Source organism: Condylura cristata, unplaced genomic scaffold (assembly GCF_000260355.1).
Source record: "Condylura cristata isolate star-nosed mole 26May11 unplaced genomic scaffold, ConCri1.0 scaffold00031, whole genome shotgun sequence".
NCBI lineage: Eukaryota > Metazoa > Chordata > Mammalia > Eulipotyphla > Talpidae > Condylura > Condylura cristata.
In genome coordinates, this window is record NW_004567132.1 from 17,140,721 (window position 1) to 17,157,763 (window position 17,043).

At 39.9% G+C, this 17,043-nt stretch overlaps 1 protein-coding gene across 1 annotated transcript in view; it reads right to left on the minus strand.

Annotated features, from left to right (window-relative positions):
- M1AP (meiosis 1 associated protein) overlaps positions 1-17,043 on the minus strand; it is a 51,490-nt gene that overhangs the window by 12,474 nt on the left and 21,973 nt on the right. Inside the window, exons 4-6 of the mRNA XM_004691367.2 lie at positions 8,798-8,971; positions 4,641-4,803; positions 3,592-3,733 (exon numbers count right to left, since the gene is read on the minus strand). Of these exons, the coding sequence (XP_004691424.1) occupies positions 3,592-3,733; positions 4,641-4,803; positions 8,798-8,971 (479 nt within the window). The remainder of the gene's footprint in view (positions 1-3,591; positions 3,734-4,640; positions 4,804-8,797; positions 8,972-17,043) is intronic.

Sequence of the window (17,043 nt, forward strand, 5' to 3'; positions counted from 1 at the left end):
GTTCTGCTTCCCACTCTGTCTCTGGTGAATCCTCTGCACCTCTGGCCTGTACCCCAGTTCTGTATGCATAAATACATACATACATACATACATACATACATAAATAGGGGAGGTCAGGAAGGATAAAACTAAAAAAAAAAAAGGCTTGCACACAGTAGGCACTCAAAAACTATGTGTTTTTGAATGAATGAGATGAAGTGAGATGAAGCATGTGAATTCTTCCTTGTATTACACACTACCTCTTAGTATTTACTGCTTGGAGAAGGGGCTTTTTTTTTTTTTAATAATATAATAGTTTATTTTTACATCATTTTGTGCCTTTCCCCATCTCAGTTGTAATCCCTGTGGACTTCCCATCACCAAATCACCAGTGTGCCATCACCATAGTCCAGCGCCCTCCCCTACCCCCCATTTTTGATCCTATTCCTCACTCCACCGGAAGATGATAGTATTTTATTTCTCTCTTTTCAAGAGAAGGAGACTGGTCTTCAACTTGGATGAGGTGTAACAAGCATAGAGAGAGAGATCAGCAGTTCAAGGTGGGTGAGGAGCTATTTATTATATGTTATTTTAAATGAATTCAAGATCAGTAAAGAAGAATGGAGGGGTAAAGTGCAGGGTTAAATGAATTCAAGATCAGTAAAGAAGTATGGAGGGGTAAAGTGCAGGGGGAGGCAGCCTTGCTGGTGCTGCCTGCATTTACTTGGCTACAGCTGCAGTGGGGAATTTGGCAAAAAAAAGTTAAAAGCATGGATTTTGTAGTCAACACAAGTAGGTTCAAATTCTGTCTTAGCTATTTTGGTAATTGTATGATCTTTGGTAAGTCACATGACTTCTTACCTCTGTAAAAATAGGAGCAAAGATTCTCTCTCACAGTTCTACTGGGAGTATTAAATGTGGTAAAACATGCAAAAATACTTGGTTAAGTGACTAGCTCTTAAGTAGCCCTCCCCCACCTCCATGAGTATCCATTAGTGACTGGTCAACAACATACTTGTGAGTTTCCATGAGAGGAATGATAAAGAAGGGGTAGTCTTTTTGGTTCCTAGAACAGTACCTGGCACACAGTTTTCCATATAGTTTTGTTAAGTAAATATAGATTTTTAAACCCTGAGTTCAGAGGCAGAGAGACGCTGATCTTATATATGTAAGCCAGGAAGGAAAAGAATACTGTTTCCTGTCCTTATTTTTACTCATGTGTTTTTGTGTAGTCAGTAGGACCCTGCCCTTATCTCCTTATCTTTTAATGACTACATAATACTTCTTTGCTTTCTTGAATTTTAGTTCTTATGACCATTTTTAAAATTAGGACATTTAGTTTTTTACAAAAACATTTTTTTTAATACCATTGTAAAAAGTACTGAGATGATATTCTGGTTCATATATCTACATATATCTTATCTGACTTTTTTTTGGGGGGGGAGGGGTGTGGGAGCTACATTTCCAGCAATGGAATTTTAGGTTGAAGGATCTCCTTTTCCAGAAAATTTACACTGACTCTAGCAGTGTATTAAAAATGGTAATGTCGTTAAAATATCATGTAAAATAAGAATGTAGAGAAATTCCTCCCAAGTGATAACACCTCAAGAGAGCTAGCCTGAGGAATTGGGTGGCGTAAATAGTGTTCTGCGTTGTTGGGCTTTAACAGTCAGGGCTTCTGTCCTCTCTGTTCTGCAAAGATAGGAGATGGGTATTCTTCAGATAGGAAACAGGAACTCAGTGGGTGGACCTAAAAGGGGAATGTGAACTTTGAAACAGGAAAAAAGAAGTTGGCCTTTGATAGTGAAAGAGACACATTGCTATGCTGTCCTATTGCCCCATCCTACTAGGTCAAACTTCTATATCCACTTAGCAGTTATACCTATTCTGGGATTTTGTTTGCAGTTGTTTTTTTTTTTTTTAATTTAAAAGATTTATTTATTCATTTATACAGAACTGGGGTACAGGCCAGAGGTGCAGGGGCGGTGAGAGGATTCACCAGAGACAGAGTGGGGAGCAGAACAGGCAGATTGACAAAGTGAACTGCTGAGGGGAGCAGTGTGGGGGTGGGGGTAGAGGGGGACGATAGGTCTGCCATGCCATGTGGGTCAGCTCCCTGGCCGGGATGGAGCTAGTGCTGCTTTAAAGAGCTGCTCTTTAACCCACTGTGCCACTAGGGAGGGCCCTCATTTTGCTTTCTGATTATTATTTTACTGTGCTCTTTTAGTGTTTCCATGGAAATGGCATCTACTTAGTTGTTCAAATCAAAGCCCAGGTAGTTATTGGATATTTTCCTCTTCTTCACTTCCTACAACCAATCCTTTGCCAATTTCTGACTTTTTCTCTAAAATATATCTTTAATTGGTTTAATACTCTGATCTTTCAGTGTTCTAGTTCAAGCACATCACCTCTCGCCGAGAGGACCGTAGTGCCCTCCTGCCAGTTTGGAATTTTCTTTCCATTCTTGCCTCTGCCAGTTCATTTCCGGATTTTAGGGCAAGTAATATTTTATTGATTAACTATTGAGGTAACATTGGTTTTTAGCGCTGCACATGATGTGAGTTAGAGTCACACATCCTTAGATGTGTATCTTCACATTACACACACAGAGCACCCATGTCCCTAGGTCAAATAATCTTTAAAAAATTAAATAGATGATATTATTTACATAATTTCTTTTCATACTTAAAGGCCAAACTTGACCTACAAAGTCAAATTGGAGCTCTGTTTACTTTTCCAGCCCCACCTTTCGGTTCTTTTGGCTTGTTCTCTTTACTTAGTCACAGTGGCCTTTGTGTTCCTGATTCTTCTCTCAGTTCTTTACAACCCTGGGGTTCTTACATGTCTTTCCCTGCACCTGAAATGTTCTTCCTGCCACTCATCACCTGCCAAGTTCTCAACTGTCTATAGATGTTCTTACAGAACATTTACAGCCTCTTCTTTCCATAAATTTCTCTTCCATTAGGGAGCACGTTTCTTAAAGCCATATTATGTTGCCACTAAACATCTAGGACTTAGCAGTGTCTGGCATAGACCAGGTGCTTGTTGTCTAAATTTATAACAACTGGCACAGTATTAGAAAGAAAATAAATTTTAAAATACAGTTACTCAAGGAAAATTTCTTGCTGCCATTTAAGTGTACAAAAAAAGGATTTTCAAGGTTAGTATCATATACTTGAATTCAAGAATTATTCTTTACTGCATGATACCGACAAAAGCAGTAATATATATTTTTGATAATATAAGTTTATTTTTACATCATTTTGTACATTTTTTTTTCATCTCAATTGTAATCCCCGTGGGTTTCCCATCACTGAGTTACCTGTGTGCCATCACCATAGTCCTGTGCACTTCCCTCCCCCCACCCCCATTTTTGATCCCATTCCCCACTCCACCCCCACAAAATGTCTCTGATATATGGCTGTTCATTATTCTTATTATTTTCTCTCCTGGTCCATTATACTCCAAAAGCTGTAATATTTTAATCTACATGTAAGAAATTCCTCTTGAGTATTGGAATAAGTTTTTGGTAAGGTTGGGATTAAGATGGCTGCATCTCTGTGGTAGGGACTTGAACACTTCCTCTTCCTCACTGGGGCCATGGATACTCACCCGTAGGCTGTGACACAAAGCATGGAAATGCTGCTGATTTGTCTCCAGCTCATCCCAGTCCAGCTGCCAACAGCTGGTGGGGCTGAGGATGAATGGGAGTCCATATGTCAATGACTCACAGACCCCACTGGATTTTAGAGCTCTGGAAAGACAGTGGCAGTGAAAAGCTCCTTAGTAATATCTAAAGCCTCCACCCAGATCTACTTAAATTCAGTTTAAGACCCTATTGTGAAATTCTTTAGATTAGGGCTTGGGCCTTATTCACCCTAATATGGTCTGCATCTAGCAAGGTACTTAGCTCACAGCAAATTCTCAAAGGCTGTTAATCAATAAAGGAAGCAGTCATCACAAGGGCTTAAGACTGATGGATTTTCTTCTGTGCTCTTTCTATTCTATCGTTTCTGCTGCAACAAGCATATTACACAACAGAATGCTAACCATCTACATTCCAAAGCGGTTGCTTTTGTGGTAAGGTGCTAACAAAGAATGCCTTTAAAAAGAGGATGCATTTAAGAAGGTTCCCTTCTGACCTTACTCAGATACTTGTGCATGGGCACTGTGATAGAAATTAGGTAGCAGTACAAATGGTGTTTGCCATCATTGAGAATTCTACCTTAGAAGTGGGGGGTGGTTGAGGAGGGTAGATTCTATAAACTACTTGTACCTTGAAGGTCAGATCTCTCTCCTGGTGCCAAAAGACAGTAGCTATTCAATAAACATGTACTGAATTTTTGTTAAGTCAGTGTTCATAATAAAGGTGAAACACCATTTTTGGGCTGCTCTTCTTTTTCTCTGCATTCAGAGACCTTCTGGATTTCCAATCCTCACTCAGACCTCAGAATGTCCTACTGAAGCACACCTTACACCATCTGCTCCCCTGTCTCCACATGAACCAATCTGACCTTGTTCTTTTATGCTTATTCCTGTAACCGCTTTGGAATTGAGTTCTGCCCTCCTGGTTTTTGTGGGTGGAGGACCTCTGGACTGTCTAGTCAGAACCCATAAGAATAAGCATTTGTACAGAGAGGATGTAATTCAGTGGACCATACTTGACTACCCGGAGCTTGTAGCGACAGGCTGATGACTGGGAGGCCATCTGGTAGAGTGTGCTGAAGTCTCCTTTGGGGTCATCCATTCTCAAGGAGCCATCAGCTGTGCCAGGGAGCAGGGAAGGGCTGAGAAATCGCTCTTGGATATCACATTTCAGGCACACTGCAATACAAATAAGATTAGGGAGGGATTGTTTGTCATAAGTTACCTGAGGCTATGTGATTAAAATGCAACATCTGCCATTCATTCAACCTCCACTAGCAAATTAAGGTTGTGAAGAGGCAGGGGAGAGGGAAAAGTATGATTGGTTTGGGAAAGCAGAGCAGGTCTGGACTACAGTGTTGCTTTATCAACTGTTAACTTTTTTGGGGGGTCCAACATGGTTTTTACTTCCTGACCTCAGGGTTGGCTGATCAGCTGCCTCACAGTAAGAGATCTGGTTTGTGATCCCATTCTGGGAGGACTGTGTGACCTCTGTGGAGGAGGTAGCTAGCAGTACAATATTCTGAGGCCCTTTGGCAAGCACAGAGGGGAATCATGCCTCTGCTGCTTCCCTGTGGCTAGGTTTTAGCAAGACTACAGGTTAGAAGGAAGAGCAGGAAAGCAGAAGTCAGTCAGCTGACAGCTAGCTTCTTTGTGGACTCTTCTAGGGACATTTGGGGGGAAGGGAGGAATAAGTTCCTGAAATAGTTTATTTTTCACTTCTCCAAAGAAACCAAACCATAGAGTCTTTGGAGCATCATGGTGGAACCCTACAGTAGTTCTGAGGGGGGCTTCAACTAGGTTTGATTATATACTTTTCTGCGCTAAGCTTCTGCACCAGAGATATATGCCACACTGTGCAACGTTCGATCGCACGGGGGTTGAGTCCCTGACATTACAAACTTTTTAAATGAACTTTTGATGTGTACTGGTTTGAATATTGCAAACAAACTTTATGAATATATGAATGTCAAATACTTGTGAGGCAGCTAGTAGCTGGAGATAGTGATATATGAAAGGACTATACAAACTGCAACATGAGGTAAAAACAAAAGCAGAAATAATCTAGAGAAAAAAATAGAAGTCAGATCCAGCAGGTCCTCATGGGTGAAAAACTCAGACCTAGACAATAATTCTGGGTGAGACAGTTCCTAGCCTTGTGTGTGTCAGAGCTCAGGATGTCAGTAGGAGGGACTTTGCCTAAAAGTCCAGCTTCCCCTCATTTTCTCTGTGCCCCACTTCTTCATTTTTGAGTTCTGGGCATTAGGACTACACAACTATGTCCCTCTGGCCAAGGTTCTCAAGTGTGACAGCAGTAAAATCCCCTAGGGAATTTTGAAAACATGCTAATATGTGGGTGGGTCCTACCTCACATCAATGAAATTAGAGATCCCAGTGATGGAACAAGAATTTAAAATACTCTGCATGTGATTCCTACTGTAGCCAGAGCTAAGAACAACTCATGTTGTTCTCTAGGAAAGCTCTTTTAGCAGAGTGTGAGTCTAGGATCAGGTATGCTTCTCACTGCCCAAAACCTGATCAGGTACAGAGGGAGGCAAGCCCCAAATCTAAGCAGTGAAAAAAGACACTCACCTGAAGATTACTGAACACTCTGTCCCTCAGAAGGGGACCTGTGTGGGAAGCACCTACAGATAGGGGATACGGCCCTCTGGCAGCTACAGAGCAGGTGGCGAGGAGTGGAGAAATTTGTAAGGAGAGTCCAAGTTAATATCTGAGGAACAGTTCTCAAAAGGTCCTATAGTGGGAAAGATTGGGGGATTTCTTTTGCTTCATTGTTTGTAGTGAGCCACATTTACAGAAAACCACACATGTAGCAATACATCAGTTTTTTAAACAATGGATATCTACTGTGTGGTCTTTATGGTCACAGGTGGTTCATACCCACCCCAGAAGGGGCCTGTTTTCTGCAGAAGCCTAAGTACCTGATTCCAGTGAAGCTCTCCCCAGTGGAAGAGGTGATGACTCTAGATCTAAGTTCTACTATGAACCCCAAGAACCTGCAGATTTCTAAAAATGATTGCAGGTAAACATTCTGGCTCTGACCCTGGTGCTGAAAGCCACAGACGTCAGACAGAGCACAACATTTCTCAACAGAAACATGTGCAAAGGCGGCAATGGAAGAAAGGCTGGTTGCAGGAATTCCTGACTTTTGAGGTCCCCTCTTCCCCAGTCCTCCTAATAAGATGTGACACAGCGTGACACAGATTCTTTGTTCAGAATTGCCAGGTGTGAGGCAGGGCCCTAGTTCTGGAGGAAGATAGATCTGAGATTGAAGAGTGAGGTCTGGACTGAGTATAGTCAAATGCAGGAAATACTATATAAATTTCTACTCCGAAGTGTTAACAGTGGGTTTTAGAGTTGCTTGGTTTCAAATATTGGTTCTGCTATTAATATTCTGTGCATCCCTGGAAAAATGTTTAGTTCTAAGTTTTTGAGTCTTTAAATACCATTAATGGATTTTAAGACTCCCCCACCCCCGCCTTCCACATACTAACATCTCTTTATATGTCTTATGATTTCATTGGCCAGGAAGACACTCTTAATCTTTTCTTACTACTTTAACTTAAAAGAACTCTTTTAATATGAGTAAAATACTATTTCTAAGTGATAAGAAAGCGTCATATTTAATTGGCAGTGTTTTTCTTTCTTAGCGAGATAAAACACTGGAGGGTCCTATAATTGGTAACATTTTAGATCCAGTGATGTGATGGAAGCTCCTGTTTTATGGTGCTGCCTGAAGATGATAATGCCAGAAAAACAGATGAGAAGTGGACTCCAAGCAATGTGGACAGAGAGAAATTGGTGCTATTGGCTTTGGCAAAAGGGACAGAAAGGAGGTTCTCAAAAGATTTTATATACGAAATCACGGGAGGCTGTCAAAGGTATAAGGCCCTAGATTAAAATAGGGCTGGGTGGGTGAGTTAAAGACCAGATAGTTATGCCTTGAAAGAAAGCTACAAGGGATGTCTCCTCTTTTAGGGATCAGGGTATGTACCCACTTTCCTAAGTGAACTCATATCACTAAAGGGAAGGATTACCTTGCTCCTCTACTTTTGAGGCTGGGGCCTAAAGAGTCATCTTTCCCAAGCTTAGTATGGCTGAGTATGCTGATAGACCCACTTACAGGCCTGTTCTGAACTCCAGATCCTGAGTTAACCTTCAGGGAATGGGAGAGTAGAAATAGCCTTATCCCTATAATCTAGTGGGACTTGGAATGAAGTATTACTGCCAGTCAGGGCAATATCGAGAGCCTTGCTGGAATGTCTGAAACATCAGATTCATCTCTTGGTTTCAGTAATTGCTAGACTCTGCTTTGTGAACTTGGTTTGGGGTCACCCATTGTCCTTCCTGAGATGCGCCTCTGTAATTGCTTCAGTTGCCCTCAGTTTTGTGTGTCCCTAGCCAAAAGACTTCTATTTGATCTTTGTTCTTTTCCTGTCCCCACAGGCCCTGTTCATGCTTTTGAGGACAGTATGCCTCTAATAATAATGTCAACAATATCTACTGTGTAATAAATTGAAAACATTGGAAAAAATATACATTAGTCTCCTAGATTCATAGGTGATACATTCCAACACTCCAGCAGATACATAAAGCTGTGAGTAGTGCAAACCCTATACGCATTGCATTTCCTATACAGACATAGCCATAATAAAGTTCATTTATGATTAATGATAATTAAAATAAAACAGTAAATTGTAACAATATATTATAAGTTTTGTGAATGTGGTATCTCTCTTTCAAAATACCTTACTGTATGTAATATTTGCAAACCACATTTGACCCTGGGTAACTGAAACTGGAAAATGAAATTGCAGATAATGAGGCACTATCCTATGATTCCTTGTGTCTCATGCGTTATAGTGGATGCCCTATTATTGTGATGTCAAAGTCTTTACCCCAGACTAACTGGCCCTTGCTGCCTGGGTTTAATAAAATTTCATTTTCTAACTGTGGTCACTCTTTCGAAATTCTTTTCTTACTCTTCATGTTTACACTGGATCACCTCATCAGATCGTACTCCAATCCCTAAACCTCAACCACTCTATTCTGATGACTCACCAATCTAGAGACCTAATCCCAGACTAGGATAATTATAGCCTCTATAGCATATCTTTTTTTGGGGGTGGGGTGAGGGGTGGGAGAGGTGTACTTGGATTATCTCTGGTTCTTGTAATGTTGTCAAAACACTGTGAAGGGAGAAGAAGATGGATGTGCTCTTGGTCTGTTCCATTGTTTTGTAACCAGGCTTTGAAGAAAATCTCCATGCTGACAATATCACTGTCTATAGTCTGAAGGTCAATGTCAGTCCCCAGGATACAACTCTCTGAAAAGAAAGGGAAACAGTAGTTCAAGTGTTTAATTCTTGAATTGCAAATTTTGAAAAGTATAAAATTTTAAATGCACTCATTTTTTTCTCCCCACTTATAAATTTCCTAGCTATCTAGCTTAGAGACATTCCTGGATAGTACACAAAGAGACTATTCAAAGATGGTCAGTATAGCCTTGTTGTAATTACAACTAATAAAAACCTCAAATGGGAGGCAATTCCAATATCCATCAAGTAGGAGATTGTTGAAATAAATTAAAGTGTTCTCATACTATTGAATATTATGTAACTGTTGTCAAAAGTCAATGTACTGACAGGGAAAGCTAAGAGAATAAGTGAGTGAAAGGAATTGTATAACAGATGTATATAGTATGAGCCCATTTATATAAAAATAAGACTTTTGGCTTAAGGATGTACATATGCATGTAAACACATTTTGCAAAGTCTGGAAGGATACCACCAAACTGTTAACAGTGAGCAGAAGTGGTAATGGGGCAGAGGTTTGAGATATCTTCCATTTTTCTTACTCATACTTCTATAGTATTTGAATCACATTGTAACTATGTATTTTCTATATTTAAAAAAATTCTAGGGTGCAAAACTACCACACAATTCTACAACAATGCAAGTTGAATATGTAGTTAACAAGGGGGAATTTCAGCTTTACGTTGTTTTACATTGAAAACACTCAATTATTAGTTCTCTCTGTTACCAAAAAAAAAAATCTTAAAAAGACTATAAAAGAAAAAAATATGTATTCCTGGGTTCCACCCTCGGACATAAATTATACAAGTTTGTTTACTGGCTTATTATATCTCACACATGTGATTAGCAGCTTAGAAGACAGGGATGATCTGATGGAGTGTGATTTCATCCAAAACTGAATGAATGGAACTGGACTCATGGGGTAATGAACAGTTGCTGTGCTAGCGCTGGATTTGGGGTATGGGTTTGCAGTTAAGGTTGTCGTAAAAACCAAAAATAAGGTAGTGGAAGATGAACAGAGAGGAAATTAGGCAATAGTTGGAAAGAAACTTAAAGTAACCCAAATTTCTTCACCTTACCATGAGGGACTCTCTCAAATACCTTAACAAAGGGCCTAAGAAAAGCCAGTTGCTCCAATGAATTAACGTTTGTTTATGACTCATAGACCCCAGGGAGAAGGCTGGTTTATTTCTAGTACATTCCTGAGGACAAGTCTGCAGAGGTGGCAGACTCTCCAGGGGAACAAAGAGCTTCAGTTCAACATGTTGGTACCCACACAGGGGAGGTGTGGTGAGACTTAGATGAATGACTTTATGTCCTATTTAATGACTGTGGCTGAAAAGGGGCTCCAGATGCATTTCACTTTGACTGGTCTTCTATGAAGAGTTCTGAGGGCTCATTGCTAACTATTTCATTCATTCCTCTCCAGTACTCCTGATGTACTACTACCAGGCAACTTTTCTAAAACATGTTTTTATTATCTCCCTCCTTTGCTAAAGGAGGCACATGCTTCTTCCTCTGTCATATTTATTCCCTTCTCTCATCCTGTGCCACTTGGTACTATCATTATCCTCCAGTACCCCATCCATCTTTTCTTCTGCGATAGTTCATATAATTCCTCCCAAATTCTGTTCAGGTACTTTATAACTACCCCCACTTCTGTGTTTATAAACTTATATAGCTGATCTTTAGCAATCCCTGCTGAGTTAAACAATTGTTCTCTCCTTTCCAGCTCTCATTGCTTTCCCCTGTAACTCTTCTGCTTCAACTAAATTAGTCTCCTTGCCACATGACTTCCTTCCTTCCTTAGTGCTTTTATTACTCTGTCAATTCATGGCCTGCACCGCCCCCCCAAATTCAATTCAGGGGCCTTCCTGGTGGCATAGGGGTTAAAGTCAGCACTATCAAGCTATTGTCAGCCACTGCAGCATGAGTTCCATCCCTGGCCAGGGAGCTGACCCACACGGCACAGCAGACCACTTCTCTCTTACCTGCTGCTCCCCTCCGCAGTGTATTTCAGTAGAACCATCTGTTCTGGTCCCCACTCTGTCTCTGATGAATCTTTTCACCTTCCACCCCAGCACCTCTGGCCTGTACCCCACTTCTTGTATGAATAAATAAATAAATAAAAATAAATCTTAAAAAAAAATTCAATTACAAACTAACTTGCCCAGGAAGTTATGTTTAATTGCATCCTCCCTTATTAGGCTTTAATTAGCACCCCTGGGGTATCTGTGAGTTTCATTTGGACAATAGTAATTATGCTTATTCATTTGTTTCATTCATGAGTTTATGAAAAGTAATGGGGTGTTGTGGAAAGACTAAGGTTTGAACTGTGCCTTGAAAGTTTTGCCTATGCAAGGTATAACCTGTTTCATAATTATAGTGAAGCATAAGAAGTGAGATGATTATCTGTAAATGGCAAGCAGTAGGTCCAACAAATGGCATTTTCTTCCTTTTTGTTCATTAATAAAATGATGTGCACTTACAAGGTAAGGCTGTACTTTCCTTTCTTAAAATTTTCCCCCTGGTGACTCCTTGATGACTACTTTCTCCTCCCCTGTCCCCCTTCCTAAATTACCTCTCTCCCTGCCCCCACATGAAAACATTGACACCTGGTACTGCGTTCCTTACAAATACAACTAAATATGCCAAACCTGGGGAGACTTCTCATTTTTCAGAAGGTGAAGGGCAGACCCCACAGCAAGGGGCCAGGACAAGGTACACTGGATGAGATAGGCCTACCAAGTGATGAAACAGCAAAGCCACCAGAATTAAGTGTCTGAGTGTCTGGGTGGTTTTGACAGTGAGAAAGGCCTGGCTTCCTGCAGCCCAGCAGCAGGCAGAATTCACATTCCATTTTTTTTGGCTTACCCTGCCCCCCTGTGGCCACAAGCAGTGGCTTCTTTACTGAGCTCTGAGGTTTTTTTTGGAAAGGCCACAATAATGGGAAAAACTAGGAAAGCTAGGTGATTGGTAATAAGTTGTGCCTAAAGAAACCCACAAGTCAACCCTAAAGTAGGGTTACAAAATGTAAATGTATTTAAAATGACAAGAATAAACACTTTAATACACATATCTGTATATAGAATGACTGTATTTCTTTCTTGACACGAATGCCTAAAGCAGTGGCCAAGGGAAATGGTACTTTTCCCCATCCCACATGGCCCTGACCTACAAGCCAGACTATTTCTTTCCAAATGGCCCTCAAGTGACCTGTCCTTTGGCATCATGGATGGACTTCAGGAGTTATGGGAGCCTCTAATACTGTATACCATTTTATCTGTATGTATGTTGGTGGGGTAGAGGCAGAAGAAAGGCCTTTGATTTTTATCAGATTTTTCAAAAGAGCTTTCTGATCTCCTAGAAAGTCAAGAACCCATCCAAATCTTGGAATTATAGTATCTTAGTCCCCACAACCTAATCTAATCTCTGACTGCAGGAGTGGTAACAGGCTATTAATAAGTAGGATAAAGCAGAAGCAATCTGTGCAGGAACAGCACAGAGTCACTCAGCCAACAATGCCATGCGGATAATCCCCAACAGCTCAAAACATCAGGGGCAGTCCAGCCTATTTTTCTGAGCTCATTTGCCTCATTTTGGAGGTGATGCTTGGTCTTGTGAAAAGCAGAAGTTCATGAAAGGAGGTGGTAGGGTGTGGATTCTGCAGAGAAGTGAGTGTGGGACTGACCAAAGTGGTGGCCAGATCCTTGGGGATCTAGTCTACATGAGAGGTTAAAGCATCACTAAAACTGTAGAGAAAATTTATGAGGTACAGAAAATTTATTTCCCAGAACTTTTCTAGGGAGAAGAGTTCATTCGTTTATTCACTTATTCACTTATTTCCCCACCGGTCACTTGTCACTCAAACAATTACTTCTTTAGTGTCTTCCATGAGCCAGGCAGTGAGTGGAATCAACTGTGAAAGAGAAAAATTCTCTGCTTTCACAACAATAGAACAGAAGAAAAAAATAGACATATTCAGATGACGCCTACTATGAAGAAAAATATTGCACAATCAAGGTGTGTGCTAATTTTTAGCATGGCTGGCCAGAAGTATTGTCTAAGAAGGTGACAGCTGAGCAGAAACATGAACAAAGTAAAGGAGAGAGTCATGAAAACATTTGTGTTCCTTGTAGAGGAACACACATTTAAAGGTATTGAAGGGGGAATGTACTTGATGTGTCAGAGAAATAGCAAGAAGGTTAAAGCAGGGTAAGGAAAGAAAGTTAGGATTGGTAAGCTGTGGGGTTGAAGGGTGAGACTCCCCGAAGAACATGCTTGTGTAACAACAGAGAGTGGCTAGACTTGCTTCTGAGAAGGGTGGGTTCCATTATTGTCAGGCTTGGTTTTGCTTAGGGAAATTTCAAGACTGGCAGAAAAGAGTGAGCACACCCTTTCTTTCCCTTTCTCTTTGCAGATTTGGGGCCCTAAACAATAGTTGAATAAGTATTTTAAAATTTGTTTGAAGGGGTGCCAAAGTATTAGCTTATATGCGATGCCCTATGTCTCAGTGAATCAGGAAGTTGCTAAGTTTGCTGCTTGCTGGAGCGGAAAGTTCTTGCAGTATGCTGCTTGCCCACAGTAGTAGCTATGACTACATAGATCCCCCTTGCCAAACAATAAAGTCTGTGATGGCTGGTGTAACAAGCTTCCAAATACATACTGTATAAATCATTACCATTTCCTGCATTTTGGAGCTCAGACTTTAGGGAGCTACCCCACTCAACCTGCTGGTGTGACAATTAAATCTCTCTCCACCTCCCTGAGTGTCGTCTGGTTTCTCTGGGAAATTGCCGTAACAGCCGTACAGCCTTCCCATACATGCTTTCCTTTTCTGGAGGGGGTGTGCAGTGACTGGTAGGAGGAAGAGGAGCTTGGTAGACCCGCCAGCAAAGCTCAAAGCAGGCCTCTCAGCTCAGAGTGGACTCTGGTAGAGGGTGTCCTTCCACCTGGCTCTCATCAAGTTGATGCAGTCTTAAGTGGGCTAGAAAAGACTTGACTACTAACTAAGGAATTAAAACTAATAATCCACAATGGATAGTTCATATCATGAGTGATGAACCAGGGAACCCCTAACTCTGAGCCAGGTCCCAATCTAATTTCAATGCATTTTTTTCTGCCCTCAGTAAACAGGTAAATTAAGAAAAAAGTTTTCAGAGCAATTCCTTTGGCTAAGAGAGTAATCTTTACAAAATCTCATTTTCTCAGGGATGTGTGTTTTTAAGGGGGCACTGCCCAGAATAAACTAATTCTAGTCAGCCACCACTTTTTTCTTCTGTGACCTTAGGCCAGTCACTTCATCTCGCGGAACTCAAATTCTCCAATTGCAAAGCAGAAATGATAATAGTACCTAGCATAGGCAATAATCCCTATCCTGGAGTATAAGACTGCCATACCAGAAGGTATTTTGTCGACTTGAAAACATCACACAACTATAAGGATGAAAGACTAGAAAGCTGCTTCCCAGCTGTCTATATGTGACCATCTTAATCACCAAAAGCGGCTTTTCCCACTTTCCCCACTCCTCCCATTTCCCTCCTCTCTCTCTCTCCCTTTCTCTTTCCTTCCTTTTTTTTTTTTTTTTTTAGTAAGATTTTTCTCTTCAATCCAGTATTTGACTCAAGTTGTAATAAGATACATTTTGTCTACGGGTTTCAGCTCTTAATGGAAAAAGAAGCGCAACCCACATGCATAAGAGGTTGGTTACTACAATGAAGATAGATCAAAGTCTGAATAATAGTTGGTCTTGGGAAACAGGAGATCTAGATGGTATTGAAAAGTCCTCTCTGTGCAAACTAATTAACATATTCTATAAATAAAAAAGTTCAACTTTAAAAGCTGATGGGGTAAAGTGTTTTCCCAGGCACTATTGTGGGGGAAAAGAGCAGGGAAGTGGGTTATTTAAGAGAAATTTGAATGAAGAAGGAAGTGGCTCAGAGAAGGTATTAAATCTGTTGGCATGACCCTGAGAAGCAGGCCAAGGAGTTTTGCTTCCTTATTGCCTAAAGCATAGAGAAAGATCTTGTTTTCATTCTGAGGTGAAAACTTAAGTAGGAAAGACCAAGAAAGATATGACCTATGGGGAGCCAGGTAGAGTATCACAAGGTTAATAAAAGACACTGAAACAAACAAGAAATCCTAAAACATACACCAAACAACAAAAGAATGTACTTTTTGAATTGTTGAAGATGTACCTTAGGGTATCTGGTTCCTAAGAGTGGGAGTGGTGAATCAAAAGTAAATGCAGTTGTAGTTTTGTGAGAGACTGCTAATTCCTCTTCACAAGGGTTGCATCGTTGTGCACTCTATCAGCAATGTAGCAGCATGGAAGTACAGCTTCTAACAGCCTCTATTTTGAAGTCATATTTCTAGTGTTGGTTTTGGTTTGTCAATTTGGTGTTATTTTGTTTTGATAATTCATTTTTTTTTTCTCCCTCTATATCCTATATAGGAGTGAAATCATTTGGCATTTGTTTTTCTCCTGAAAATAATTTGTTTTTCACTGAATATAATGCCCTCCAGTTCCATACATGTTGTTGCAAATGGGAAGACTTCATGCTTTTTTAAAATATAGCGGAGTAGTATCCCACTGTGTATTTACACACATGCCAATCCACTTCTCTGTCGATGGGCATTTAGGTTGTTTCCATAATTTGGTTGCAGTAAATAGTGCTGTAACGAACATAACAGTGCATATGTCTCTTTAAATTAGTGATTTTGTATTCTTCGGATAGAGACCTCAGAGTGGAATTGCTGGGTCATAAGGTAGATCTATTTTTAATATTTTCAGAAACCTCCCTCCTGTTTTCCATTGGGCTGGATCAGTCGACATTCCTGCTAACATTGTACAAGGGTTCCTTTTCCCTCCACACCTTCACCAACATTTGTTGTTTTTATTTTTTCTCTTTTAAAATAATGGGTCATCTCACAGGTGTGAAGTGGCATCTCATTGTAGTTTTGATTTTCATTTCCCTGATGATAAGTGATGTTGAACATTTTTTCATATGCCTTTGGATCATCTGTATGTCTTCTTTGGGAAGTGTTTATTTAACTCTTCTGCCCGTTTTTTTTTTTTTTATTGGGTCTTATAACATAAGAGACTGTGTATTTCTCTGTGTGTGAGGGAATAAATGGACCTTCATAGCTGCCAGGATTTTACATTTTACATGAAATGGTACTATATTAATTCAAAGTAAACTATTAAAAAGATTTAAGATATATTTTAGTCCTTTTATGTGAGGTAGTGTTATGTTGATTCTAATAGAATGAAAAGTTAAGTATATACAACACAATTCCCAGAGACAGATACATTAAAATAGGATTCTCAAAATAGTAATAATCCAAAAGGAAGCAGAAAAATAGGAAAAAGATGAGTATGACCTAGAGAAGACATACAAATAGAACGCAACATATCTAAATCCAACCATACCAATACTTACAGTATATTTTAATGGACTAAACTCTCCAAATGAAAGGTAGAGGGATTAACAGAACTCGTAAAAAGAAATCCAATTATATGATGTCTTTGAGAAATACACTTGAAGTATGAAGATAAAATTTGTTGAAAGTAAGTGAATGGGAAGGATGAACCACAAATATATTGAGACCTAGGAGAAATAAAAAGGTATGTCCTACAAACACTTTTGTATGGGTATTTACAGCAGCTTTCTTCACAACAGTCAAAAACTGGAAATAAAGTGCCTATTAAAGGTGAATTCATATACTATTGCTCAGCAATAAGAAGAAACTATGGATATAAACATCAACATTTCAAAATCTGAATGAAAAAAGTCAGACAAAGAAGCACATATTTCAATTTATAGAAATGCAAATGAATCTACAACGAGCAAAGTAGAGGTGTGTGATGGGATGGAGGGATGTAAAAGGGTAAAAGGAATCTTCTGTGGATGATGGAAATGTTCTGTATCTTGATTGTGGTGATGACTTGTGGGCATATACAACTGTCAAAACTCAAAATTTATTGAAGTAAAGTTGGTTTAGACAATAGCATCTGCTTTGGAGATTATAAAGTACTAATCTTTTCATTCAATTTTTAAAAATAGAAGAGTTGCCTTTTTGCC